Here is a 26,272-nt window from a genome sequence, read left to right as displayed (position 1 = left end):
CAGTCATCATAGGACCAAAATCCACTTTATTTGTATTATGGATATAGAAGTTGTTTAAGAGACAAAAAAAAAAAAAGTTGAAATTAAGGGAAATAAAGGCATCTTAACCCGTGAGCCTTGCAGATACAAACATGTTGGCTGATCTTATTGAAATTATAAATGACCACAACAGAGCAGGTTGTGCCCTGTAAAAATCGTAAGATCCTGATTAACTTCAGTGAAAAGTTGATGGTGAAATGAACTTTAAGGAGCAGCTTTCTCGGTGGTGTGAGGAGGCGACAGTGACAGTGACGGGAACTCAAGGAGGTCAAGTGCACAAAGGAAAGCGTTGGGCAGACGCCTGTCCGACTTCAGCCTCCCGCAGGTTACAGGGCGGAGAGGGGCTGCCCACAGGACCGTTGTGCCTCCTGAAGTCACTGCCCCTGTGCACCGTTTTGTTTAAAAAACCAACGAAACCCTGTATACTTGCCAATGCCTCAGAGGCGGTTCCACTCAAGAAGCGTTGGTTAACAGGTATTTTCACATTCTCTCGTAAGGAACTGCTGTTTCTAAGACAGTGATGCCAATCGGAATTGAGGAATAGTTCAGAGGCTATAGAAACATTTATCTGGGACCTATGTACTCTTATTGGTCAATGTCATCCCATTAAATTTACTTTTTTAAATAAAATTTTTCAAAAAAGAATTGGAGAATAAATCGAGTCCAATTCTGGAAATCTTGCTAGAGAAAGGGACAAGTGGACCCAATTTTGTGAAACCCAAAGAACAGTAATTCAACCGAGGAAAGATTACTCATGTGTAAATTAATTTGTTTGTTTGTTTGGTCTTTAAAACCAAGGACCTAAAGACAGGTAGAAGCCTATTGTCTTTCAATATCACAGATTAAGTGAGACGAACTCAATTCCACAAATACATATTAAACACCTAGAGGCAGTTCTAGTCTTGCGGAAGTCAGCTTCAAAGGTGCTCAGATAGCCCTAGCCACTTCAAGCAATGAAGCAGTCATTCAACTAAAAAAATTATTTGCATATGTATCATTTGGAAGTTAATATTTTACGTCTCTGGGAAAATCTGCCTAAGAAATATAAGGTTGGATGTGGCTGTGTTTGAGTCATATGGCCAGGATTCAAATACTGGTTTGAACAAATAATTTGGATGATAATTATGGTTATTGCTGTTAGTTAGTTAGTTAGTTAAAAAGTTAGTTTACATTATAATCTCTCTCTATATTAATATGCCATATATTATTTAAAAGCTGGCTTTATGGAAATAAGTAAAACTCAGCCGATTTTTCTAAAACCATCCCATGTTAGATTGTTTAGTAGTATCAACCTGTTTAGGATAAATTAATATTAGCCCTATCTTAATTATAATAGCAACAGTATCTCTAAAAATTAAGCCGCTAACTTACATTTTTGGATGAATTGAAAACAAAATGTGTTATCAAGAGTGACACCATCATGTCACGTCAGGTCACCGTTAGCTGGGTATTGGGTGAGTGCAGAATCAGTCTTACCTCTGTACAACACAGCAGTATGGTCTCATCTCTGAGCCTCCTAGAGAGGAGGCAGGGATGTGGGCTTTCGGGAAAGAACTGGAATGACCCAGCTGAAAAGATAGCTATATACTATTTCTGTGTGAGCGCTTCACAGGAGAAAAAACAATGTCAAAATGATGCTCTTCAACTGAGAAAGGTGATCTGATCAGAGATGATTGTACACTGTGGAGCTGGATAGGACTTTGGAGGTGACTTGGTCCAACCTTGAATTTTAGGTTTAAGGAAATGAGACCTGGTCAGGCTAAATCACTGGGTGTGGTGACCAAACTGTAGGTCTCTTGACTTGGACTCCAAGACTCTTTCCATTAACTGTACTACTTTCCACAAACAGGATGAAACAGATGGGAAGATACCTTCACAATAACTCAAGTCAAAATATAAAATGGCCAATGGTCTGGGTAGGATTTCCAAATCCACCCAAATAGCTATAACTTAAGATCCAGTAAAAGAGAAAGTTCATTACCTATCAGTTCCTTCTAATGTTTCATACAACCTTTCAGGCCATAACAAGCTGAGAAACTGCCTAAATTCTCAGAAGTCATAAAGCAGGAGGTGACAGACCTCATCCCCTCGGTGCCATCTTGGTCTTTCATGACACCAAAATCAAACAGCCTGGGAGCCTTATGGGACTCCATGTTCCGACCCACATCCAGGGCTCAGGACTCTGAGGAGAAGACACTCGGAACAGTGCCAAGTTTATTAGCGTGAGAGAGCATTACCCTCACATTACCACCAGCAGATCCCAGAGATGCATGCACCGGCCTCATACCAAGAACGATAGAAGATCGTTAGGCTTGGAAGATCCCCAGGCTTGGAAGATCCCCTAGAGGTCACCAGTTGGCCCTCCTGTCTGACATGTTAAACCCCTTAGACATCTTCCTCCAGGGGACGGAGTCAGATTCTGTTTAACAAATGGCCATGAAGGGAACTCAGGTCCGCTCTGACCCTGTGCTCCGGAAGCAGAGAACGCTTAAGCACTATAGGGGGGATGTCAAGTCCCTTGGTGTCGACCCCATCGGCCCCTTTTCCTACAAGAAAAAGTTTCCTGAGTCCAGCACAGAGTCCCTCAAAGTCCCGACCACACACAAAGCACAGCAGAGGAGCTCGGGATTAGCGCCTGGGAGCTGCATTCTGTCCTTGGGCTCGCAGAAGGTCCAGCTCTCGGGCCACTGAAGGTCTCCGTCACCGGGCTGCAGGGCCAGCCCTCTCTGAGAACACCTGGTCCGCAGCAGGCTCAGTGGAACTCCTCCAGAGACGAGCTAGGCCTGCTGCTCCACCAGCTGCAGTCTGGCTGTCTTGACCCGCTGGGCCTCCTTCAGGTTCCGCGCACGAACCTCTGGGTTGGAGATGAACTCCACCTGCTGCACAGGGAACCAGCCGCGCTCCCCATCAGAGAGCCTCACGCCCTCCAGCCAGCCTGCGGGCATGGGAGGGGGGGAGAATTATCCAGAAACTGCTCACAATCATTCCCCTGAACCTCCTTCCCGGAGACACTTCTGAATCACAACGCTGAAGGCCTGGAGACCCCCAGAGCAGGGACCCCCGACTTCCCGGGGCATTCCCCCGGGCTGATCTGCCTGGCCAGGTCTATAGCTGCCTACTCCTTAGTGTCCTCTACTCTCGTGGGTTGATTTGTGGTCCTCCAAAGACATGTTGAAGTCCTAACCCCAAGTATCTCAGAATGAGACGTTATTTGGGAATAGGGTTGATGCAGATATCATTAGTCAAGTTAGGATGAGGTCATACTTAAGTGGGCCATTAATCCAACAAAACTGGTATCTTTATAGAAAGGGGGAAGTTTGGACACACACCTCCAGGAGCAGGACAGAGGGAGAGACAGAGTGTCGCTGCCACGGGCCACAGGAACACCCAGAGTGACAGCAACCGGGAGAGGCGAGGAGAGACCTTCCCAGAGGCTTTAGGGGAGCACGCCCAGCCAACGCTGTGACTTTGGACTTCAGGCCTCCAAAGCCACGAGAGAATACGCTTCCGTTGTTCTATGCCACCCAGCTTGAGTTACTCTGTCATGGCGTTCCACCTCCAGTGCCAGCCAGCCCCCTCCGGAGTCCCCCTCTCACCGTCGCTGCTCTGTTGGGTCACCATCACCACGTCCGCCTTCTCCAGAGCCAGCTCATCATTCTCTCGGGGTTTGTAGGCGCGGAGGCACTGCACCTGTGGGGAGTCTGTGGGCGAGCAGAGTGTGACGAGGGTCAGGAGAGGCCAGTGGGGGACACGAGGAAGGAATGGCAGGGGACAGGGGACGCTGGGAGGACTGGGGCCCGAGAAAGGCTGGGCTTTTGAGAGTTACAGATGATAGAGACCACTGGGGAAGTCTTCATCTTCTACCAGGGAATGAAACGGTTGACAAGGAAACAAATACCAGAACTGAAATAAACCCTCTTTCTCTGGGGAAGAGGGACTGAGAAATACACTGTGAGCCCCTTTAGTGACACATCACACAGACTCTCCAGCCTGGCCCGCCCTCCGCAGCCTTCCCCACTGCAGTCCTCAGCGGATTCTGCACGCCTTAGAACCGGCCGGCAGTGGGGCTGAACCACTCTCCCCTTATCTAGCTATTTCATGGTTGTGTCCGGGTCTGCAGCTAGACTGTCAGATCTGAGCCTGTGACTCACTCTGCGAGGGAACCCCTGGGGCACTTCCTGCCCCCTGGCTTCGGTTTCCTCTCCTGCCAGCCTGGGCTGACCAAGAAGCTTCTCCAGGAGCCTCCTGCAGTTCTGAAGCTCAGGACTAACCAGGCTCAGAGGGCACAGACACATTTATAGTCCATGTGTGTGTGTGTGTGTGTGTGTGTGTGTGTGTGTGTGTGTTTGCGCAAGCGCGGGCGCACGGCCCCCAGTGAGCACCGGGAAGCCTGGGGCCGGCAGTGGTCTCAGGTCAGCCTACACAGGAGGGGTGTGCTTAGCACAAAACGACTGTGTGGCTCTTGTCCCACGACTCCCTCTCCAGCCCTACTTTCTCTCTGTTTCCCTGAGACCTTCAGCCAGGTAACATCCAGGCAAAAAACAAACAAAAACCCAGTAGGGTAGGCTTAAGGGGACAAATATTCAAAAAAAGCAAACTATCGCCCCAGGTAGGGACTGCATGGAGTGGGGGTGGGCTAGGCATCGCCATGGTGACGGGCAGTTTCCAGCTGATGCATCTCAGGTGGTTAGCCTCCAGTAGCCAGTCTTCTGCCCTGGGATTCTGCGCAAGAGCAGTAAATGGAAGCCTCCCAGAGTCACCGCCCAGCCCTCATCTCCTGCCTCGGAAGGAGACTTCCAGCCCCGCCATTTTTCTCTTCCTCTGAGACCCTCACTCACCACAACACTCCAGCAGGTCCAGTTCCTCCCTCGGCATGGCCAAGGCCGAGATCCAGCGAAGCTTTTCACTCCTGAGAAGAGAAAGCAGGGTCACTACAGCTCTGGGGCGGGGGACAGGACAAGGGACAATGACGGGGCATGAACAGGACGGTGGGAAAAGTTTGTTGTCTAGTTCAGTGGTATCTACGACAAAAGTCAAGGGTGCTCTGGTTGGAAATGGGACAGGACGGGGTCTTGAGCTGTACATTAATGTGTCTTGTCAGCCTTCGCTTTTCCCTTCTCTTCCCACATTTATCCTGTGAGTGGCATCTCAGGGGTGGGGGGAATAAAGTCAACTGTCAATAACAAACAGGGAGATTTTCCATTTGGGAATTGTACTGAGCAAAATGCTCATCTCAGTTTAGGTTCTCTGTCACTTTGCATAATTCCCGACACTCCTTTGCCCATCTCCCTTCTATTACACGTCTCAGAGATGCAAATCACTCTGTAATTATAATTAGATCAGGGAGGCACATCTCCTAATTTTTCTTGTCGTGTAATATCATCCAGGCCTAATTTTGTAATTATCTAAAGGTCTGTGCATTATCTTAGCCTCGGCTTCCAAGCACACTGGAGTCACAGAGAGCTGCCCTGTCATTGTTGGAGGGCGCTGCCCACAGCACCAGTCGAAGAACAGGAGGCTGCAGCTGGCTGCTCAGTGCAGGTGACATTCTGCACACTGACCCCTGCACCAGGCCCTTCCTTTCGTAGGTGAATGCAAGCATTACTGATCCCGCCCTGAAATGTCTTCCAAGGGACAAAACTGAAAGCGTCTGAAGCACGAGGACCCTCAGACTATTAGGTATGATGTCAAGCTTTCTAAAGATTTCCTACGCCGTTTGCGACATCCATAACAGGTGCAGTCTTATAGCTGTTCATTATCATCGGCTCTTGTGTACCAGATTTTATAGGTATTATTTTTTTTTTTAATTCTCCAAAATGTACGTATGTGTAAATGTATTTTTTGATGATTATTTAAAAGGTGAACAAATCAAAGTCCTCAGTGCTATGGAGTTCTGCTCACCACAGGACTGGGCTGGAAGGTGGGAGTAAGGAAAGCCAGAGGCACCCAGGACCTGTCTTATTCACACGCGTGCCTGCCAGCCTTGGGCATGAGGAGTTTCTGGCTGGCACACTTGGGCATTCATTCATTCCTAGACGTCTGTAATCCAATTCCTTAGTGACTCCATCCACACCGGTCCATCTCCTTTATGGTATCTCAGAACCTTGTCCTTTTCCACTAAAGGGAACACGACAGGCACTAGCTGCCTCGGTGGTGGCCTCGTACCTCTCCCACCCCAATCTCCTGCAGGTGATTATTAGTTCTAGGAGTTTGGGTTTCTCTACAGATGCTCCTGGGTCCAGAATGGGCCAAGTAGTGCCATGGCTGTTTCCGGCTGTGCCTCCCTACCCCCGCCCCGGGCTGCCTGGCCCCTCCACCATTCCTCTGCCCAGCCCCAGCTCACTGCGTCTCCGTGCTGAAGAGGAACTCGGCCTGGGTGCCCTGCGTGTTGTGCAGCAGGAAGAGCCGGAAGAGGTTTTTGTGAGCTCCGTGCAGCTTCATCTCACACTTCTCCCCGCGGATGGAGGAGAAGGGGGCATGGTCAAACACCAGGAAGCGGCTCCCCCTGCAGAACACGGGCTTGTCAACCACATTCCAGAGGGGTCACATTTCATCAGCCTCCTGTCTTTGGATCCCAAATCCCTGTCCTCGGCATGTGGAGCCTGAAAATTCTCATAAAAACCATAAGATGGTGTCAACCTACTCTTGAGATGGAGTTTCAGAGCCCCAGGGACTTGTCAGTAGCTGGGCAAGCCACCGATCGAGTCTCAGGGATACCTCACCACTTTAAAGAGTTGCAGAGACAGAACCAACATAAATTCTCTAAGGCCCTTAGGACCCGAGAGTTAGGACCTGGAACTGGCTACGTATGGCTGGCTGGCAGGCTGAGCCTCGCCCAGAGAAACCAGAGACTAGACTGACCGTCTGCGACGCAATAGCTGATTGCTGCAGTTTGCTCCGTGTCTGTAACGTGGCACAGGTCTTGTGCCTTGTGATCTTGTAACAATTTGGTAGGACCCCCTTTTTTTCTTTGGATCTTTCTTTCTCTCCTCTATGCCATAACCTGGACACCACTGATCAGGTCATTGAGAAGGGTCTTCTAGGAACAGGACCCCTCGCTGTCCCTCTTTGCCCCTTCCCCCTACTCCCCGTCTGTGCTCGCCACCCCCCCCCCAGGGCAGGCACTGACTCTCGGGGCCGGGACAGCAGCAGGCAGTCGTTGAAGAGGTGCAGGTGGACGGGACGGGAGGTCAGCTTCCTGCGCAGCCCCGGGGAGACGTTGAAGTCCAGCGCCGTCAGCTCTCCGCTCTTCACCAGCCAGCGTGACTGGGAGATGAGCGGGAATATCTGCAGGGCGGGAGGGACAGGGACGCCGTGTCATGACGGGACAGCACAGCGCGAGGCTGCACCCAGCCCCCCTCCTCTCACCGGGCCACTCCTCGCGAGCCCTCGACAGTCCTCTCTCCCCGTCTGCCCTCTGGCTCACACCCATCCCCTTAGACCGCTTCTCTAAAACCCTCCAACTACCGCTGTCCGCTGGGGGCCATGTCCGGAAGGTGCCTGTGGTCCCTACCCAGAAGAGCGACCCTGTGAGAAAGCTCAGGACACCTGCACTGGAGAAGACACGGGAAAGCCCTTTGGGGCGTGTGACAGAGGACGGCAGGGACCCGCCTCCGTGTGTCTGAGAAGCTGGAAGATTTGGGCAGTTGTGACAATGAAGAAGTTCTTTCCTTCATTGTGACCACAGACAGAGGAGCAGCTGGAATCAGGGGTGGGAATGAGATTCAGGAAAAACAGGTAGAATCCGCTTGAAGCCGGGATTTGGGTAAAGGAATCCGGGTGGAAACTATGATCAATATGTGGCTAAGGGGCACTCCCTCTCGCAGGGAGATAAGAATGGTATCTGTTCTGACTTGGAACTTAAATGTGGACTGTCCGGTGTACTGCACACCTGCATTTGGATGGGAGATTTTGGCCCTAGTTTTGGGTTCAGTTTTATATCGCTTTGGTTACACTTGGTGGAGATAAAAAGATATTGATTGGAAAAAAAAAAAAAAAAGAGCGATATTGATTGGTTGAAGCACCAGAAATGTATCTTTATAAAGGCTTCCATTGATAAGTTCTCTCTCATCTGCCCAGCTCCCAAACACACTCTGTGCCCTCAGGTCACTCTGTCCGCCATTTCTCAGGCATCCTCCTGGAGCTTCTTACGCACACAGGAACAAACACGTGTGCGGGTTTGCGTCCTACTCGCCACCAAAGGCGAGATGCGCAGCTCTGCATCTCCGCTTTTTCTCTTAGCAAGGTACCACGGACAGCGAGGTAGGGAGCAGGCACCCCAGAAGCAGGACGGAACAGAGGCATGCGGAACTGAGGTCAGAGGGCCCCGTGCTAGCAGGAGGCCTGCAGCTGTGCTGAGGACTCACTTTGCACTCGAACTCGATCTTCTGGCTCAGGTAGATGAGCTCCTCCGTGCGGCGCATGCTCTGCACGTTGTCGTTGCAGTCGCGGATCAGCTGGGCGAGGAAGAGGAACAGACTGCATTAGAGGCTGTGCCCTTTGGGTCCCCTGCAAAAAACCTGGAAATCAGTAGTTGTGACAGCCGTAAAGGCAGCCGTGAGTTGAAGTTCAAGGACCCTGGTGCCCTTGGCATGAAATGACCAGCATTCCTGGGCAGAGGGAGTGAGCTCGGATCTGGAGACTGTGAGAGTGAGCACGGCGCCCGGGTGTGTGTGTCCCCAGGGTGGGGCAGGCGGCTGGGTGTGCAGGGTGGCCTGGTGGTGCAGCGAGGGGCCTGGGCCACCCCATCTGCAGTGGTCGTGGACAGGGCGGGGGAAGACTTCACTGTGAAGGGGAATGGGGTGGGGGCCCACCTACCTCCTCCAGGGCGTGGTGCGCCTTTGTGGCCTCCGCTTCCTCGGCAGAGCCAGGCTGTGTTCTCTTCAGAATGTTCTACAGAACAAGCAGGAGACAGCGGCCCATGGAGGAGGGGGGAAAACAGGAAGAGGGGCTGGGTGGCTAACGGAGAAGCCCAGGGACAGAATTTTAGTTGTGAATTCACCCTGAGAAAGAAGGGCATGGGCCGTGGGGAGACTGCTCACATCGTCCACGGAGTGTGGGGCAGTGGCCGGAGAAGGGCCAGTCCTTTTGCCTTCGGGCTCCCAGAAGTCACCCCTTGAGCCGAGGGGCGAGGCCCCCCTGGCGTCTGTACCTGGAGCAGCAGCTTGAGGCGGGTGATGCGCTGGAACGGCAGGATCAGGAAGGACTTGAGGGACAGGCGCTGGCACACGGGGTGGCTCTCCAGCTTCTCCAGGACCTCCCGGAAGCTGCTGTTGGCGTTCCTGTGCACAAAGTGACCCGGGTCAGGAGGGGCGGGGAGGACGGGGACACTGAGAAGCTGCAGAGTGGACACTCAGCGGAGCGTCTGGGTCAGGAGGGAACAGCGGACCGACGTACATGGGGCCCAGCTGTGACGGCCGAGGACCTCGGACAGGCAGGATGGGGCGGGGCTCCAGAACACAGAGCAGGCCCAAGAGTCCATGCTCCAGGGAGCGCACTCGGGCTGGGGGCGGGGCGTTGGGTGCAAGGTCACTACCGGGCCACGTGGGGACGGAATTGGGTTCAGGTCTCACAGCAGGTTTTGGAAGGTGCGTTCCTGGTAGGTCTGGTTGGTGACATAGGGCAGGTAGACCCGGCGGAAGTTGGAGGCATGGTTCAGAACCACATCACACACGTGGAAGGTGAAGATGTTGTTCTCGAAGTTCTCCTCCAGGTCTGAAAGGAACCTGCGCCGAGGCAGACAAGTCCCGTGAGGCCTGTGCACGTCAGGTGAGCAGCGGCTGACCTGCTGCACCTTGAGCTTGCGACATCTGTTCGTCAACAGCCCCCGCGGACTGTCCTTGGCTCTGTGCCCTTTGCTAGGCACTCGAGTTCTCTCTGAGGCCGCTCCAAGTTGTCCCCTGATCTAAATCTCTGGTCCTAATGTTCCATTTCTTGCCCCTTGCTAAAAATATGTTCTGGTTTTCTAGTCGTTCAGGGCTTCCCCAATCCCACCTCCAATGCCTCGCACGCCCACAGAACATCCCAACCTTCAACCCAGGCGGATCTTTATCCACCCACGGACCTACCCACCCGCCGGCCTGTCCTCGCCTTTTCTCCGCTCCCCCTGAGGCCACTGGGAATCAGGGGGCGGTGAGAGGGGTTCTGAGCGGGGAAACACCAGCGGAAGCTACAGGCTAAAGACGGCGAGGGGCGTGGGCGGCGCTGGGGGCGGAGGGCGCTTACGTGGCGCTGACGTCACGCACGTCCTGTAAACGGGAGAAGAGCCACTGCTGGTCCTGGTTGGAGAGGATGGCCCGGAGCTGGGCCGAGTGTTGGAAGTGGTCCACGGCTATGTTCAGGCTGCGCAGGTAGGAGGCCTCTGACACAATCAGCTCAAACTTGGCCTAGGAGGTTGAGGAGGACAAAGGTTAATGAAAAACCTTTTATGAGTCCCTGGTGTAGGTTTTAGGGATCGAGCCGTGAACAAGACAGGCCCTTCTGTTGTTCGCCGTCACACCAGACCCTGATGTTGATTGAGGGAAGGGGAGCAGAGCACCGAAGCCTAGGGGGGAACCAGGGCAAATCCCCCAAGGTGTAAGAGAAGAAGATGCTTTCAGGAAACTTATACCGAACAATTTGGAACCGTGTTCTAAAGCAGTGGCAGGAGAGGAAGCTGGAGAGTCAGAGAGGGGAGGTCTGCAGGAGGGGTGACAAGGTAACCCGGCCTGGGGTTAAGACCGTGGGCTTTAGGGGATAATGTGATCATAAATACCTTTCTAAGCACAGAGTGGAGAAAAGAGTGGAAGGGGCAAGGCGGCCACATCAGAGAACTGTCCTAGTAGCTCCAGGTGAGAGACGAAGGCCAGATGGCCGTCTGGAGGGGGACCGGGGACAGGGGACAGGATGGCTGTCTGGAGGGGGACCGGGACAAGGGGACAGGAGCCAGATGCAGGACCATTCAGGAGGGACACCGTGAAGGATCACAGCAAGTGCCTCCGTTTCTGAGTTCGGTAACTGGGTGAATGCCAGAGTCACTTCCTGGGCCAGGGAACTTTGAGAGAGGAAGACATTTAGGGGGTGACAGTGACTTGAGGTTTGAGGGGAAATGGAAGGAAGCAGGACTTTTGAGAATGAGATGGGGCGGCTGTGGTTTAATGGACGCCCAGCGCTGGAGGACACAGAAGTTCACCTGCATCCTGGCTCTAACATTCTGACATTCTGACTACACGACCTTGGGTGGCTCATTTCACTTCTCTGAACCTGTTTTCTTGTATTTTTGTGCTGGGATAGTGACCCCAACTCACAGAGACGTTGTGACAGTCAGAAGGAATGGAGTCAGTGAAGCATTTGTAGCCCCTAGAAGTGCTATTTTATGAAAGCTGAAGTCAGAACAGGGTCCCAAATCAGAACTTCAAAAATCCTAAAATTTATACCCGCCTCAGTTTGACTTGGTAAAAACATTATTTATCTGTAAGTCCTTCTGGTCAAAGTTTTTCTGCTTCCCAACTCTGAAAGGGGAGAGTATGGCACTAATATGTATCAAATTATGTACCACACTCTATGTTAAAATCTAGATATGTGTTACTTTATTTAAACTGTATGGCAAACCTGAAAGGTAGGTATCCACTACCCTCAAGTTTTATATGAGGAAACTGAGACTGAGTAAAGTTATACCACTTGCCAAAGGTTACACGGCTGGTAAATGGTGAAGCTAGGATGGACACCCAGGCTTGACTTGAAATTTAAGTCCTAAACATTTTTGAAACATTCTTATGTCTTCCATATTTCAGATTATCAGAGAAACTCTTCATGTAAAACCTATCAAGCGTAATCACTTCACATGAGAAAAACAGTCTCTACCACTGTCTTGCTATTGGAACGAAGGACCAAACAGAGACTGATGGTCATTCTAAAACCTCTGTGCATCCAGTGGGCCACAGGACAGGTACAGGGGGCACTCAGTCTTCAAGGGATCTGACATAAAGCCCCTGGTGCACCCTGGTTGACGAGGAAATCTTTAGTGGAGCTTGAAGCCCTGGTCAAGAAGGGAAATTTCAGTATAGCCCGAAGCAGGAGTGATGGGATTAATGCCACACTTCTCCCAACAGATTCAGAGGCGTGGCCACTCTGTCGGAGTCTGAACCACACACAGGCGGGAGTCAATGGCCCATGGCAGGAGGAGGAGGAGAGACAGCACAGTGGTGGCCTTTAGAGAGCTATTCAAGTCTATCAGCGTGGAGATGACCGATGGCCGTGACATGCACGAGTGTGTGCTGGTGGTGGCGGTAGTGGCGTGGCGAGGAGATAAGGATGTGAGCAAAGGGGTCTTTGCTTCCCCCTCCACCCCCTCCACCCCTGCCCTGCCCCGTGGCACCTCTTGCAGCTTCTGGTCCTCGTGGGTCATGGACAGCAGCACGGTGCTGTTGCGGACCACCGGGATCTCCTGCCACAGGGAGCTGCGGGAGGCCATGGAGACGCGCTGCAGGTAGGACTCCGTGGACGCCAGGGCCTTCCGGGGCTGCCGGGGGGAGGCGGGCCCGGGGGCCTCTGCCAGGCTGTCCGGCCGCTGCTGGCTCTGGATCTCCTTGTTCAGAACCACATCGCTGTACTCCTGGTAGAGCAGCTGGGCTGTGAGGTGGAGCGTGGCGGACGGAGAGAGTCAGGGACACGGGGGAGTCAGGCACAGGGATGGACAAGCCCCCAGGCGCTGCAGCCCCCCCCCCCCAGCATTCTCTTCCCGTGGGCCCCCCGCCCACGGCTGACAGCACGAGCCCCCCTCCAGTCTTGGGCACAACACCCTTGTGCATCGATCGCTATTTCAAGATACTCACAGGAGTTGATGAGCTTTGAGCAGCGCCTTGAAAAGCCGCCCATCACCTCCTTTGGCTTCTTCTCCCTGTGGAGCACAGACGGGCTCGGGGTGCTTGCTGGCCATTAGACACAGAGAAGCCCGAGGGGACTGTAGGTGGAGGGGCCTCTAACCTCTGGGACATGGGCTGGGATATCAGGAACAAGTCCCTTCGAGAGACAAGTTGTAGCCTGACCCACTTTCAGGTGGGTTAGAGCTTTTTTGAATATCATGTTGAACTTTTACAGGGTGGTTAGTTCACGGACAAAGGGCCTTGAAGGACAGAAAGTTAGGACTCAGACAACAAGACCAAGTAGATAAAAGGTCTCCATACCCTGGAATCCTGGTGTCTTGTCTCTTCCCCTCCTTCCCCCTGGAAGAGACAGGGTCCCAAGAACCCTTGTCAACTAATAAAAATCTCAGAATCCTAAGGAAAGAGAGCACGGGGGTGCCTGTTGGGAGAGAGGGTGACTCACCGGAACACGATGGCGTCTGAAGGGCTGGGGGACTTTTCCATGACTGGACCTCGTGCATCTGAGAATGGAAAGGGATGAAGGAACACAGGTCTCAGAAGACAGTGAGGGCTGGAGTGGGAGATGCCGCAGGGGGAGGGGACCGCAGGGCTCAGCCGGGACTCTGCGGCAGAGGACTGCCCAGCGGAGAGCACGTGAGGACACCACGGCCAGGTCCGGACATACCCCTCACGTCAGAACGTAAACTGGGCAAGCAGGGGATGTCTCCCCTACGATGAGGGGGACGTCAAGCAGGTGTGGGAAAGCGGAAAGTGGGCGGTGAGGGGGGTGTTGTCCAGAACAACTTTGGGAAGAAGAGATACACAACAAAAGAAGTCCATGGCCTGGTGGCAGACGAGATGGAGGGGGGGGAGGAGCAGGGGAAGGGAGAGCCCCAGGGAGCCCCGGAGAGGCCCTGTGTGGGGCTGGGGATGTGACAGTGGAGCCAGGCTCACCTGCAGAGCCCTCGGGCAGGATGGAGGGTCTGCGCAGGCCCTGCCGCTGCCAGCCCTTGGGCCTGTTGGCGCCATCGCTGGAGGCTGCCGCCGGCCCTCCGCTGCCCTGCGGCGGCCTCCCCGGCTCCCGCCTATGGGGCCAGCTGGAAGCCTTCTCCAGGTGGGGGTGGCTGGGCTTTTCAGGCTGCCCTGCTTGACCAAGAGCCGCCCTGCTCGGCCCATTGGCTTCTTCCTGAGGGGCTGTTCTTCTCAGAGACCCTCTGGCAGGGACCTCTGGCTCTTCTGCCAGCCCTGGTTCGGGGGTGGGTCCCTGGAGCCCCAGAGTCCAGGAGGCGGTTGGGGAAGAGGGGCTCAGGAAGCTCGTCATGTTGCTGAAAGCCATGCCCGGGGACACGACACTCTTGCTCCGGCTGGTAGAAGCCAGAGAGTCTGCCGATCTGCCCGTGGCGGGGGGCCAGGAGGTTCGCCCAGCAGAGGGGGGAGTGGAGACCGTCCACTCTTGACCAAGGGGCCGTGGCCTGGCTTGACCCCCTGAATTCACGAGTGCTCCCTGAATGCTCTTGTTCCTCGCCCTGGACTTGGGGGGCAACGGGGGTGGCTCGGTGACAGGCTCTGGGATGGGGACGGGGGGTAGAGGCCTGTAGGTGCGTGCACTGTTGTCAGGACCAGAGGAATGGTGGGACTGGAGCAAATCAGGGGTAGGGGGTAACGGCTTGTTGTATCTCGGCCTCAGGGAGGAGGTCTGAGCACGGTGCGGACTGTCCGGGGTGGAGGGCAGAGGTCGGTACCGCCTTGCCACTAAGGGGTCAGGAACTTCAGGAAGTGGGCCTTTGGAGGGCCCATGTAGCCTCGAACTTCGGGCCACTGGAGGAGGGTAGTTACACTGCCTCAGTGTGGGGACCGCGGCACTGCGGTGGCCGTCTGTCTCCACCGCAGAGGGGTGGCCGTGCCTCTTCTCCGGGGGAGCGGGCGGTGGGGGTTCGTAGGGCCTCATCTCTGCGACGACCAGGGGGGGCGAAGAGCCACAGACAGAGGACCCTGGGGCAAAGGCTGAGTTCCGGGGGGCGCTGCTGGGCCTGTCTGGGCGGGAGGGACCTTCTCCAGAGTCTTGGCCCAGAGCAGACCAGGAGCTAGATGATTCTGGAATAACGCTGCAGTCCCTACTGCTTTTCCTGTCCCTTCTTGGGATTACGGAGCCATAGATGGCCGGCTTGGGGGGTCTCTGGGGCAGCTCCAGATGAGAGAAGGAAAGGGACATTCCCTCCAGGTCCGGAGCCAGCTGTGTCCTTCCAGAGCCTGGAAAGGAGTTGCTCCGCAGGTGCTGGGAGGCCCCCGGGACAGTGGCGAGGGGTTCCTGAGGTCCGGCCCCGGGGGCGCCGCCCGGGTGCAGGGTGGGCGCTGCAGAGGGGAAGCTGTGGCGGGCGGCAGGCAGGCTCTCGGACGCCTGGCAGGGACACGGGCTGGCGGGGGAGAAAGGGGCCCTGGCGGTCTCTGGGGAGCACGCAGCAAGAGAGGCCCGTCTCCGGGGGATGGCGATGGGGGCGCTGGCGGTCGGGGCGCTGGCGGAAGCGGCAGCTGGGCTGGGGGAGGCTTCCGCAGGAGCGGAAGCAGCTGGATCTGCTGTCCTCGGAGAAGCCTCCGATGAGCTGGCACAGGCCGCCTCAGTCCCCGGGCTGGATGCTGCCCCTGTCCCCAGCTCAGGTCCCTCCTGCTGGCTGTCCTGAGCTGCTTCTTGGTCAGTTGGCCCCCCAGCGGGAAGGGAGCTGGGCAAAGAAAGGGGCTGCCGGGAATGTCCTGTATGCTCCGGTGTAGGAGTCGGAGCTACGGCAGACAGCTCCGCATCCCTGAGCTCGGTCTGGGTCCCTGGAACCCTGTTTTCGGCATGACAGGCCTCTGGACACAAGTCAGAGGGAGCGGAGACCTCGGGGGAGAGCAGAGCCCGGACAGGAGGGCCACCATGCCCCTCCCCCTCTTCTGTGTCCCCCTCTTGTCCCATTCTCCCCAGCGTGGCCCTGTCCCTGTGTTCTGCCTCCTCCTCCTCCTCTGGCCTCAGTTTCTCTGGTTGACCCTGATGCTCCTGCCTCCAAGTTCCATTCACGGCTTTCCCCACTGAGCTTTGACACCCAGCGCCTGCGCTGCCCTGCTCCGGGCACCCAGCACCCGCCCTGCCCTGCTCCGGGCACCCAGCACCCGCCCTGCCCTGCTCCGGGCACCCAGCACCCGCCCTGCCCTCCTCCGGCCTCCTTGCCGCACACTGGAGGTCTTCCTGGCCCTGAGTCGTCCTCCCCTGCTCAGCACAGTGCAGACCTGTGGACTCCCCACGAAGCCCCCCACCGTCTCCTTGTTTTGCATGGGTCACACTCCTATCATCTTGCACCTGCTCCTGTTTTTGCCTCTGTCCTCCCTTCGTACCATTGACCTGCTCCCCCATCTGTTCTTGCTCCCCTAGAAACCCATAGGAACACACAGTGTCCCCCAGAGAACCCTCTTCCCCGAATCCCACTTCCTCCTGTCCCTGCCCCTCCAGCCCCTGGTCCTCCTGGGGACACACGAGCCCTTCTCTCCCTCCTCCTCCCTGCAGCTCCTCCCCCTGCCTGGAGGTCCCGCCCCCAGCGTGCTGCAGCGGGCTGGGCTCCACAGGGTGCTCCTCCTGGGACAGTGAACGCGGGGCCTGAGCAGAGGCACCTGGACAAGCATCCCCTTTCTCGCCTGCATGTCTAGTCCCCAGTGCCAAAGGAGGGGGTTTCAATCTGAATTCTACCTCTGACCTGCTGCTCAGTTCACTGGATGCTGGGACCATGTCCAGGTGTTCTTCCTGGGCAGGGCAGGCCCCGAGCTCTGGGGGAGTGAGTGTCCTTGCCTGTCCTTCTACTGGGCTGTGGGGCAGTGCCTCCTGGTACTCCAGATTGTCCCGGGCCTCAGCCACCAGGGCTTCCTGGTCGGTCTCCACGTCCACAGGGGCATCCTTGGGGGAGGAGGCCATCCTCTCAGCCGCACAGCCATTCACATCTCTGACATCTCTCTTGGCGGCCTCCGAGAGCCCACGTGCCTCTGCCCACGGACAGGACGGGCCCCGGCCTTCCTGACCTCCGGGCCCCGCGGCGGGGGTCTGGCTGCTTCTCATGAGCGTGTTGGGGAGAGCACTGAATTCTGCCACAGTGGGGGCGAGGGCTGGTGCTCCATGCCGGGGCTCCGCAGCCTCCATCGGGCTGACCCCTAAGGAGGAACAGAAGACCAAGCTGTTATCGCCTGTCCTGCTTTCACCTGTCAGAGGGGCGGGTCATGAAGAACAAGAGCGGCTATTTCTTTGAGACCACAGGGCGGGATGTTCCAGAGTGAACGAGACAATGTCCTTACGGAGCCAGAGGTTGTGTGGGGGAGACAGATAATAAGTGATTCAGTTAGAGCCTCGCTGTCAGAGGACCCCGCATCCTGTGACATTACCCCAGATGGTGTTACATCATACAGGAAAGCCCTGTCGACTCTCTGGACACCAGAGTGACTGAGGCCCATATAACTCCCAGACACAGCAGGTGACACACCCCTGGCCTGACAGCCCAGGGAGGCGTGCGTGAGGGCTCTTCCTCCTCATCTGCCAACAGGGATACACAGGTCCGGTCGTCACAGCCCATCTCTGAGGGAGAGTATAGTCACCACCTCTACACGGGGTCAGAACAGTACCTACCTTCTCTTCCGCAGCATCTAGCACAGCCTGTGACTAATGAACCACTCTCTCCCCAATTACGGGGGCAGCTGTCCTAAAGGAGAATGACCTAGTAGATCGGAGCCACGGCAGACACACAGGTCCCCTGGTTCCGGCTGGTCACTCAGGCTGTGTCCCCCTCGTCCCCTCACTCTCCCATCTCCCAGCAGCCTTGTGGACTCCTCCTGTGACCTCTCCACACTTCCAGCCAACACTGTGCCAATTCCTGAGAACCCCACAGGGGAGGACTGTTTCCACTGCTCTCCCTGTCCCTCAGCACTACCTTCATCAGCGGCCCCCTCAGGACCGTGAGACACCTCCATCAGAGCCACGCCACCGGCACCTAAGTGGTCCCCCGCCCCCGTCTCTCTAACCTGTAGGAGGAGAACCCGGGCCTGCTGTCCTCACAGCCTCCCACCCCGCCCGCCTCCCCTACAGTCTCCACGTGCTAACTCCCACCAGACTACGGAAGCTTATTTTGGAGGTTCTGGTCAGAATTTGGCTCTACCAACATGAGAAACACTCTCTTCTTACTTGTGAGAGCACAGTTTACCGGGGCCCCCGGTCCTCGCACCAGGTTCCGTCACCTCTCTCTGCAGCAGGTACTGGCTGTGCTTCACTTCCTTTCCCCTCTGTCGCACTTGCACAATTATAATTCTATAATGATGTGTGTATTCGGAGTCATCATCTGTCTCCAACAACAGGTGGTAAACTGGACAAGATCAAGGTACTGCAGGTGTCCTGATCCGTTGTCTATACGTGGCTCCACAGCTGGCCCATAGTCTGGGCTCGATAAATACTTTTCAATTACAGAATCAGTTCTTGTTTCTCTCCTGACCCACATCCCCCCATGTCTAATCTTGTCACCAAGTCCTACTGACCACACCTTCTCAACACCCTCGGGTCTGCGCCCTTCCCTCCCAATCCACCGCCCGACCCTGGTGCAGGCCGCTGCCCCCTCTTAGCACTGGCCCCGGGCACAGCCTGGCCTCACGCGGCTTCCCTGCCCCTGTCCAGGGCATTCTCTGCCCAGCACCTGAGTGAGTCTTCAGAGCCCCGCTTCTAGTTCTCATTCGTCAGCAGCCTCTAACTGCCACTGGGAGGAAGCCCAGTCAGCCTGGGTTTGTGCCCCTCACGCTGGCCTAACAGCCTGGCACCTGTCAGCGCGGCACCCAGCCCCCTGCTGGCCTCTGGTCCCTTCTACTCACCCCCCTCGGTCCGGTCCGGTCCAGGAGGACTGCCTGTGGGCTGCTCCTCCGCCTAAAACCCCCTTCCCCCGCCCGGGAGAAGCCATTCCTGCACTCACACTCACGGCCCTTGTAATTACACACTTAATGTCTATTTTCGGGACTAGACCATACCTTTCATGATGGCGCAAACACGACAATGTGAACTGCTCAGTCCCCTCTGCCTGAAGCTGAGTTGGCCCCCCAACAAAGATTTATGGCATGAAAGGAGGAAGGAAGGAAGGAAGGAAGGAAGAATGCAGAGTTAAAAGCGTGTTGTTCAATTTCTAGTTCTGCCTTTTTTTGTATCTTGCTCATTTTAAAACAATTTAGGGACTCATTTTATTTAAACACCCATTTTCTTATCTTTATAAAGAGTTAAAATACTTCCTTTGCAAGGAATTCTAATGAAAATTAAGATAATCTTAAAAATGCATTGTTAAATATAAGGGTCATAGAAATATTAAGGATTGCAATTATTTTTGACTAGAGAAGGAAAGTGTAAGAGAAATACAGGGCCCGTGAGCTGGAAGGATCTTTAGAGACAGACAAAACACTTTAAGTAACAGGTAACGGGTCTGAAGGTCAGATAATCTAGTCACTTGATCAGATTTCCTAAGCGATGGTGCAGATGAACTCAAACCAAGGTCTTCTGACGCGTCAACGATAAGCGCGCAGAAGTCCAGCTGTGACAGACCTGGAAGGTCACGAGCCTGGAGCAGAGGTTCCGGGCTTTGGGACCCATAGCTGTATCATCCTCGTCTCGTCTAGGCTTAAAGTAGATGCCCACCACCCAAAATGCCTGCTGTTCTGCTGAGATATTGCATACATGCACGTGAGTGCATGAGCACTCATCCACATACACGTGCGTGCACACGTGCACGCACACACAAACACAACCACCCCTGCGGTTTCTACACAATAGAGACTGACATAACCAAACAAGCAGGTCCCTGGCCACCCTGCTGAGGTGATAAGTATGTGACAAGTTCCTGGCACAGATACCATCTATATGGGGCAAAGAGCCACCACGGCTAACAAACAAACTTGTGTAGAGGGCTTTTATATCCCTTTCCAGTTTGTGTACACAGCACAAGATTTGCTGCCTATATCTAGCCTTAAAAACAAAATACAGTAATCACGATGGACGATACTCTGACATGATCTTGTTCTGTCCGCCACACATGAAATAATACATGCCCTCAACACTCCCGCCTGCCTAAGGAGACAGTGTAACTAACCCTGTAGTCCCGGCTCACCCACATCTGCATTGTCCTGGCCCTACACCCATATACTCTGCCATGTCCTCAAGACAAGCAGTCTCTAAATATTGAAACGTGTTTCTGCTATATTTAGGCTATCTCTATACATGCTATGTACTACACCAGGGGTTGGGAACCTATGGCTCACAAGCCAGATGTGGCTCTTTTGATGGCTGCATCTGGCTCGCAGACAAATCTTTAGTAAAAATAATAATGTTAAAAATATAAAACATTCTCATGTATTATAATCCATTCATTTCCTACTGCTCATGTTCATGGTTGTGGGTGGCTGGAGCCAATCACAGCTGCCCTCTGGGACAACACCAAATTTTTATTGGATAATGCGTAACGTACACGGGTTGTTGTATGGCTCTCAGGGAATTACATTTTAAAATATGTGGCATTCATGGCTCTCTCAGCCAAAAAGGTTCCCAACCCCTGCGCTACACGGACATCTTCGGTTCCATTCTAGTGATACAATGAACATCTGCCTCCTACAACCCTGTGGACAGTACTTCTAACACGGTCCTTATCCATCTGGAAATGGGGTGCTCACTGACTCGGCCACCATCCCCTGGACTTGATCTTGTCCTACTACAATCCTACTGCAGTCAGGTCTCTAGTCTGCAGAGGTAACTCTGTACTCAGAGGCAGCCCTTTCCCACCCCCACCTCCACCCCACTGAGCCTGTGCTGACTGCTGTGTGTGATTCCGGGGTGCATGCTTCCAGGGTTTTCTGGCAGTGCCGGCTTAAAATATTCTGATCTATACCACAAATCACTGAAATACTTGAGATTACAATGCTGCTGCTTATTTTAGGGAAACACCCCCCCCCCCAATCAGAAGATATGTTCTCATTTTGATGTAGAAAATGAGACCAGTAACTGCCAAGACCTCTGTTCTCTCCATACTAGGAAAGCCTCACCATCCCAGTGAAAGGTGTACTACACATCTCTCCAGCTCCTGACGTCTGAAAATGCCCCGCCACCCACTGCCCTGTGGACCAAACGGGCTCACAAAGAACAGCCCTGTGGCAGAGCTGACAGATGCCCCACAGCCCACTGTGGGCCCCCTGCCACCCACACAGATGGTGTGTGAGCGGCCTCGCTGTGTCCTTAGCACAGCCCCTAAGGGTGGCCTTGTTCTTGCCCACCTTGCAGACACTATTTATGGCCACAGCTCCTGTTCACTCCACAGACACGGTGGGTGGCTTACCCCCGTCGACACCAGATGCTATAAGCCACCTGTCTGATCTATACCACTGACACTTGAGTAACACAGTTCTTGCTCAACCCATGACCCTGTGAATGACCCACTCTTGTCCACACCACAGTGATTAACCACCCAGACACCTTGTCTATCCCACAGATGAGATCTTCTTGTCTATCCCACAGACACCGAGTTTGATGTGGCCACAGACGACCTCAGACAGACCACACTGTGGGCAGCCAGGCACCCTAAGGACCGTTGATACGTGGAGACTCTCGGCTATGTTTAGAATCACTACATCCTTCTGGTGAGAGTTCTTCCTTTGCACACCTCCTGACCTCTCTCTCTTCCCTTCCAGGATAATGACACACGTTCTTCCTGCCAGTCTCACTCAGAATTGACACCCACATCCTCCCTTCTCCCAGCCCCACCCCACAAGAGCCCCCTCAGGAGACAGGGCTTCAGTTTCAGACTGGTTAACAAATGACCCCCATTTTCCTAGGAACCAGGCCAGTAGCTTCTCCACACGGTGCAGGTAAAACAGGAAGTCTGAGGAAGAGGCCACCGTGGGAGCTGTCTGGCCAGGAGCTGGGATTCGGTGGTAGGCCAAGGACCAGGACCTAGAAAGTCAGGAGGGGGAGCAGGGGGGGGGGGGAGAATCTAGAAAAGAAAGCCACTCTCTCTCCCTTGTTTGACACACCCCTCCTCCTCAATCTGACAAGCGTCCTGGCCAGAGTTCACTTCTTGGAAAATGCAAGATCCAGGAAGAGGAGAAGGGACTGAGATACAAAAATCCAGTAGCACCAGGACCAGCTCTCTGAGGACAGTCTCGTGGGAAGGCAACTGGAAATGATGCTCAGGGCTGGCGCCCTCCCCACCCCCACCCCATCCAACTCGAAACAGCTCCCTTCCCACCTCCCCACTGTTCACAAGGCAATGTTGCCACTGACCTGGAGCTTTGGAAGTCTCCCCAGATATGGGGACGCCGGGAAGGGGGACAGGGCAGGAGTCATTTTACAGGGGAAAGCGCCCAGGCTAGCAGGGCAGAGAGGTAAGTGGGAGCCACAGGCAGGTAAGTGAAGGAAGGCCCAGGCCTAGCTAAGTAAAAGGAGACAGTACAACATCTACAGTTGGGGATACAGCCACAAAGAGAATCTCAGTGTCCCTCCCCATCGGGGTTAGCTTTTCCCAGGACCCAGACTCTGAAGAGCCCTCTTTCTGGCCTGGGAATATCTGGGGGCAGGGTGCCCATTTCCAAGGCGGGGTCCAGGCCGGAAGCGAACTCTCCAAGCAACAGCATTTCCTCCTCTTCCTGACCAGGATACTCAGTCACACGCCCCAAACTCTGCCCATCTGCCCAGCCCCCCATTTCCGGAGCCTGCGCGGGGGGGACTTGGCTGGGGCTGGCCCCAGGGTAAAGGCCTACTTCCCTATCCTGGCCAGCCCTCCCTTACCTCTGCCGGGCCTCCAGCTGCCCGCCTGCAGCCCGCAGCCCGGAGCCCGGAGCGGCGCAGGAGGGGGGCGCCTACCTGGGCAGTGTCACATGCTGTCCCGGCACAGGAGTCCCTGGGGTCCCAGGCGCCGGCCGGCCGTCCCCAGCACAGGCCCTGGCTACCGCGGCCGCCTCACCCGCGCAGCGCCGGCCCCTCCCCGCCCCGCCAGGAGGGAGGGATCTGGTTCTCCTAGGAAGTTTCAGGTGAGGGAACTAGGGACACACCTTCCTGGGGGAGGGGCAGGGTCTGTCCGCGGCGGCCCCATCGGTGTCAACGCAGCTCCGCGGCGTCACAGCTGGGAAGAGGCGGCCAGGGAGCCCGGCGGGCGCTGGGGCAGGGGACAGCAGCCCGCAGCAGTGACCAGAGAAAGGGCGACCAAAAGGGGAGAGAGGAGGGCCCCTCCTGTGCCTTTGCATGTCTCTGAAATCTGCTTGTGTGTCTCCTGCCCCGCTGTGTGTCTTCAAGTCTCCTCCTGAGCCCCAGCCCGAGCCTGAGCCCAAGCCTGGACCGGGCCACTCTCCCTGTGGTTGGCTTACCTGTGTCTCTGAATGTCACTTTCTGGGTCTGAAAGCGCACCTTCCTGGATGTTCACTTCTCTTCCTAATATTTCCCTGCGACTTCCTGTATGGGGAAGGGTGTGCCCAGCCCGCTCTCGCCCCTCTCCCCTCGCCCCTCTCCCCTTCCCTTCCCCCTAGGAGGCCCTCTCTTAGGGCCTAGGAATGAGCATTTCTACAACAGCATTTGCCCTGTCTTTCCTCTGTGTGTTATCAGAGCTCCTGTTAGGGTGATGATGCCTCTCACAGAACAGAGACTGAAGGGATGGCTGTTTGAGGGGAGGGGTAGGGGGTGAGGGTGAGTGAAAAATACTGTGGTAAGTTTGCACAGTGACAGGTTATAGTCAGTGCGGTGATCACACTGTCAGATATAAAAGCACCGATCACTATCCTGTCCACCTGATATTAACACTGCATACTAACTACACTTAAATAAAGCTGGACTTGTCTATTTTTAGACTGGAGAGTGGGCTTCGTGCAGGTGTGGGTAAGCCACGGTCTGAACTCCTGATCCCGGGGCAGAAGCTGCTGACCTCTGCTCTCCCATGCTGCCTGAGGGGAGTGGCCCTGTGGCCGCAGGTGCCCCGTGGCCTCCCAGCCTGCCTGGCTCTCCTTCCTGTTCCGCGCTGGCTTCCTGGGCTCCCCGTTCCTCTGTTTCTTCTCTCAATCAAGTCTCACAGACTTGCCTCCGGCAGTTCTGCCAGCCCCGACCTATCAGCACTTTTGTTTTTAAGTCACCACCCTTGATTCCATGCCCTCTGGCTCTAATCCGGGGAGTTATGCACTGGCCGGCTTGACCTGACACTTCCCAGGGTAGGGGGAAAGTCACTGCACACCGCCAAGGCTGTTCCCTGTTCCTGAGCATCCCTGTCAGGCAGGGCTGCACATGGTGGGGACCAGTCCAGCTCTCCCGGCTCCTCCTCCCTTCACTTTGCAAACTAGGATTCTCTCTCCTTTTTCTTTGCCTTTTCTTGAAACTTGCTCTTAGTGTCTGGGTTCTTAATCAGGCCTGTAACCCTAGCCAAATATTTTGATAAAGGAATTACAGTGACCTTTTTTCCCAGGCAGGAACTGATCCGAGTTATCCCCAGGGCTGCCACCGTCCTGACCACATATCCCCCTGGAGACGCCAGCCCACGTTACCGACCGCCGGCGGTCTCCCACCTGGTCAACACAGACTTGCAGCGGGTCCAGTGCTGGTTCTCTGCAAATGGCTCCAGCCTCTCGGACTCCGCTTTTCCCGATCCTACAACTCCCCTTTGGACCTACTGCACTGACCCTGAATTCAGTTCTTTTCTCAACCCGGCTGACCACGGTCTCTCCATCTTTCTCCTTCATGTCCACCCTGACGTGGCCGTTCCGGCTCTTAGCTGCCCAGTTCCATTCTCATCCACATCTCTTCCCGTTTCTCATCCTCTGCTCATCGTCAACAGCCTAAATGAAGAGCTGTTCAAAGTGCAAATATTGTCTCGTTCACTGTCTTTTATTCATTTCCTCAATATGCATTTTTAAAAACAAGGTATCTGAAGACCAAGACTCTGACCCCAAGGAACAGAGGAGGAACACAGGAAGCAACTAGTGACCGCAGTGAATGGTGTCATGTTGAGAGCCACACAAAGTGCAGCAGTAGCAGAAAGGAGGGAAAAAGAAACGCAAAGGATGCAATGAAGTTTGGATTGACTTGTCTTTAAAAAGTACTCTGTGACTTAACCTGGCGGAGGGGAGGGCAGAGGAAGGTGCACCAACAGGGGAAACGGGAGATACAAACCAGGAGCCTGAGCACTTTCTGGCCACTGGTCATGGGAGGGGACAGTGTGGGCTCCCCGCCAGGGGGCGCAGGTGTGGCAGAGAAGAAACAACAGAAACTATGTGACAGATGGATATGTTAATTAGCTCAATTGTGATCACTTCACATGTATATGTATCAAAATACCAAGTTGTACACTGTAGATATATACTATTTTTGTCAATTACACCTAAATAAGATGGAACAAACATTCCTTTAGAGGAGCCACATATCTGGAAGTATAAAGTCCAAACACAGTAGCATGCATGTCCTACAAGCCCCCTCATGACTGCCTGCCTGACCACACGCTGCCCAGGTCAGACTGTTCTGAACACAGCAATGACCTTAATTCTTCCCTAATTGGTCAAACACTGTCTTTCTCTTCAATAGAAAGTCCCTGGTTTTATCCCTCATTTCAAGTCCCTGATGCCTATTTCTGGAAGCGTCTTGTCCCAGCTATTTAAGTCCTCAGTGACTGTCCCCGCTTTCCTCCGTCTCACCCACTCTTCTTCCAGCAGGAGCCCCAGTTCTGCCAGCCGCGTGGAGGCTTCCTATCCTTGTCCTAACAGCGGGCCCTGAAGGTCCCAGGGTCACCATGGCCCTAAGCTCCCAGTCACCTGTCCTTGTCTCCCTGTGGGAGCAGAGAGATCCTGGTGACAAAATATAGGAGGAGTGACCAGTTTCAGTGGCTGTGTCACAGTTTAGATCGCCAAAGAATTAAAAACACAAGAATGGAGACAAGAATAAAGCTGTAGGCCCTGGCCAGTTGGCTCAGTGGTAGAGCATCAGCCTGGCGTGCAGGAGTCCCGGGTTCGATTCCCGGTCAGGACACACAGGAGAAGCGCCCATCTGCTTCTCCACCCCTCCCCCTCTCCTTCCTCTCTGTCTCTCTCTTCCCCTCCCGCAGCTGAGGCTCCACTGGAGCAAAGATGGCCCAGGCGCTGGAGATGGCTCTGTGGCCTCTGCCTCAGGTGCTAGAATGGCTCTGGTTGCAACAGAGCAATGCCCCAGATTGACAGAGCATCGCCCCCTGGTGGGCATGCTGAGTGGATCCCAGTTGGGCACAGGCGGGAGTCTGTCTGACTGCCTCCCCCCCCCCCATTTCCAACTCCAGAAAAATACAAAAAAAAAAAAAAAAGAATAAAGCTGCAGAGAGAGGGAGACAACATTCACATCAGTAGAAATATCTTTCTGTTTCCCTTCT

General features: G+C 54.7%; 1 protein-coding gene across 4 annotated transcripts; it reads right to left on the bottom strand.

Annotated features, from left to right (window-relative positions):
* Positions 1–1,515: 1,515 nt before the first annotated feature.
* On the bottom strand, positions 1,516–22,916 carry ARHGEF5 (Rho guanine nucleotide exchange factor 5). 4 transcript variants are annotated; one of them, XM_066362942.1, is made up of 16 exons: positions 22,765–22,916; positions 16,026–17,051; positions 13,836–15,965; positions 13,345–13,402; positions 12,852–12,916; positions 12,395–12,648; positions 10,264–10,424; positions 9,612–9,764; positions 9,191–9,320; positions 8,857–8,931; positions 8,406–8,495; positions 7,169–7,326; positions 6,383–6,544; positions 4,878–4,948; positions 3,636–3,740; positions 1,518–2,974 (listed from the first exon to the last, which is right to left on the bottom strand). In XM_066362942.1, exons 2-16 carry the CDS (start codon positions 17,038–17,040, stop codon positions 2,817–2,819), a joined length of 4,785 nt encoding a protein of 1,594 aa, XP_066219039.1. In that variant the 5' UTR covers positions 17,041–17,051; positions 22,765–22,916; the 3' UTR covers positions 1,518–2,816. The 4 variants fall into 4 exon arrangements, with proteins under 4 accessions (XP_066219038.1, XP_066219039.1, XP_066219041.1 ...); XM_066362944.1 differs by having other exon boundaries at positions 13,836–16,030; positions 16,091–17,051; XM_066362941.1 differs by having other exon boundaries at positions 1,516–2,974; positions 13,836–17,051; positions 22,690–22,895.
* Between the last annotated feature and the right edge of the window lie 3,356 nt (positions 22,917–26,272).

This window comes from Saccopteryx leptura, chromosome 2, assembly GCF_036850995.1.
Source record: "Saccopteryx leptura isolate mSacLep1 chromosome 2, mSacLep1_pri_phased_curated, whole genome shotgun sequence".
Taxonomy (NCBI): domain Eukaryota; kingdom Metazoa; phylum Chordata; class Mammalia; order Chiroptera; family Emballonuridae; genus Saccopteryx; species Saccopteryx leptura.
The sequence above is the reverse complement of the archived record's forward strand: the minus strand, read 5'-3'. Positions and strand labels throughout refer to the sequence as shown.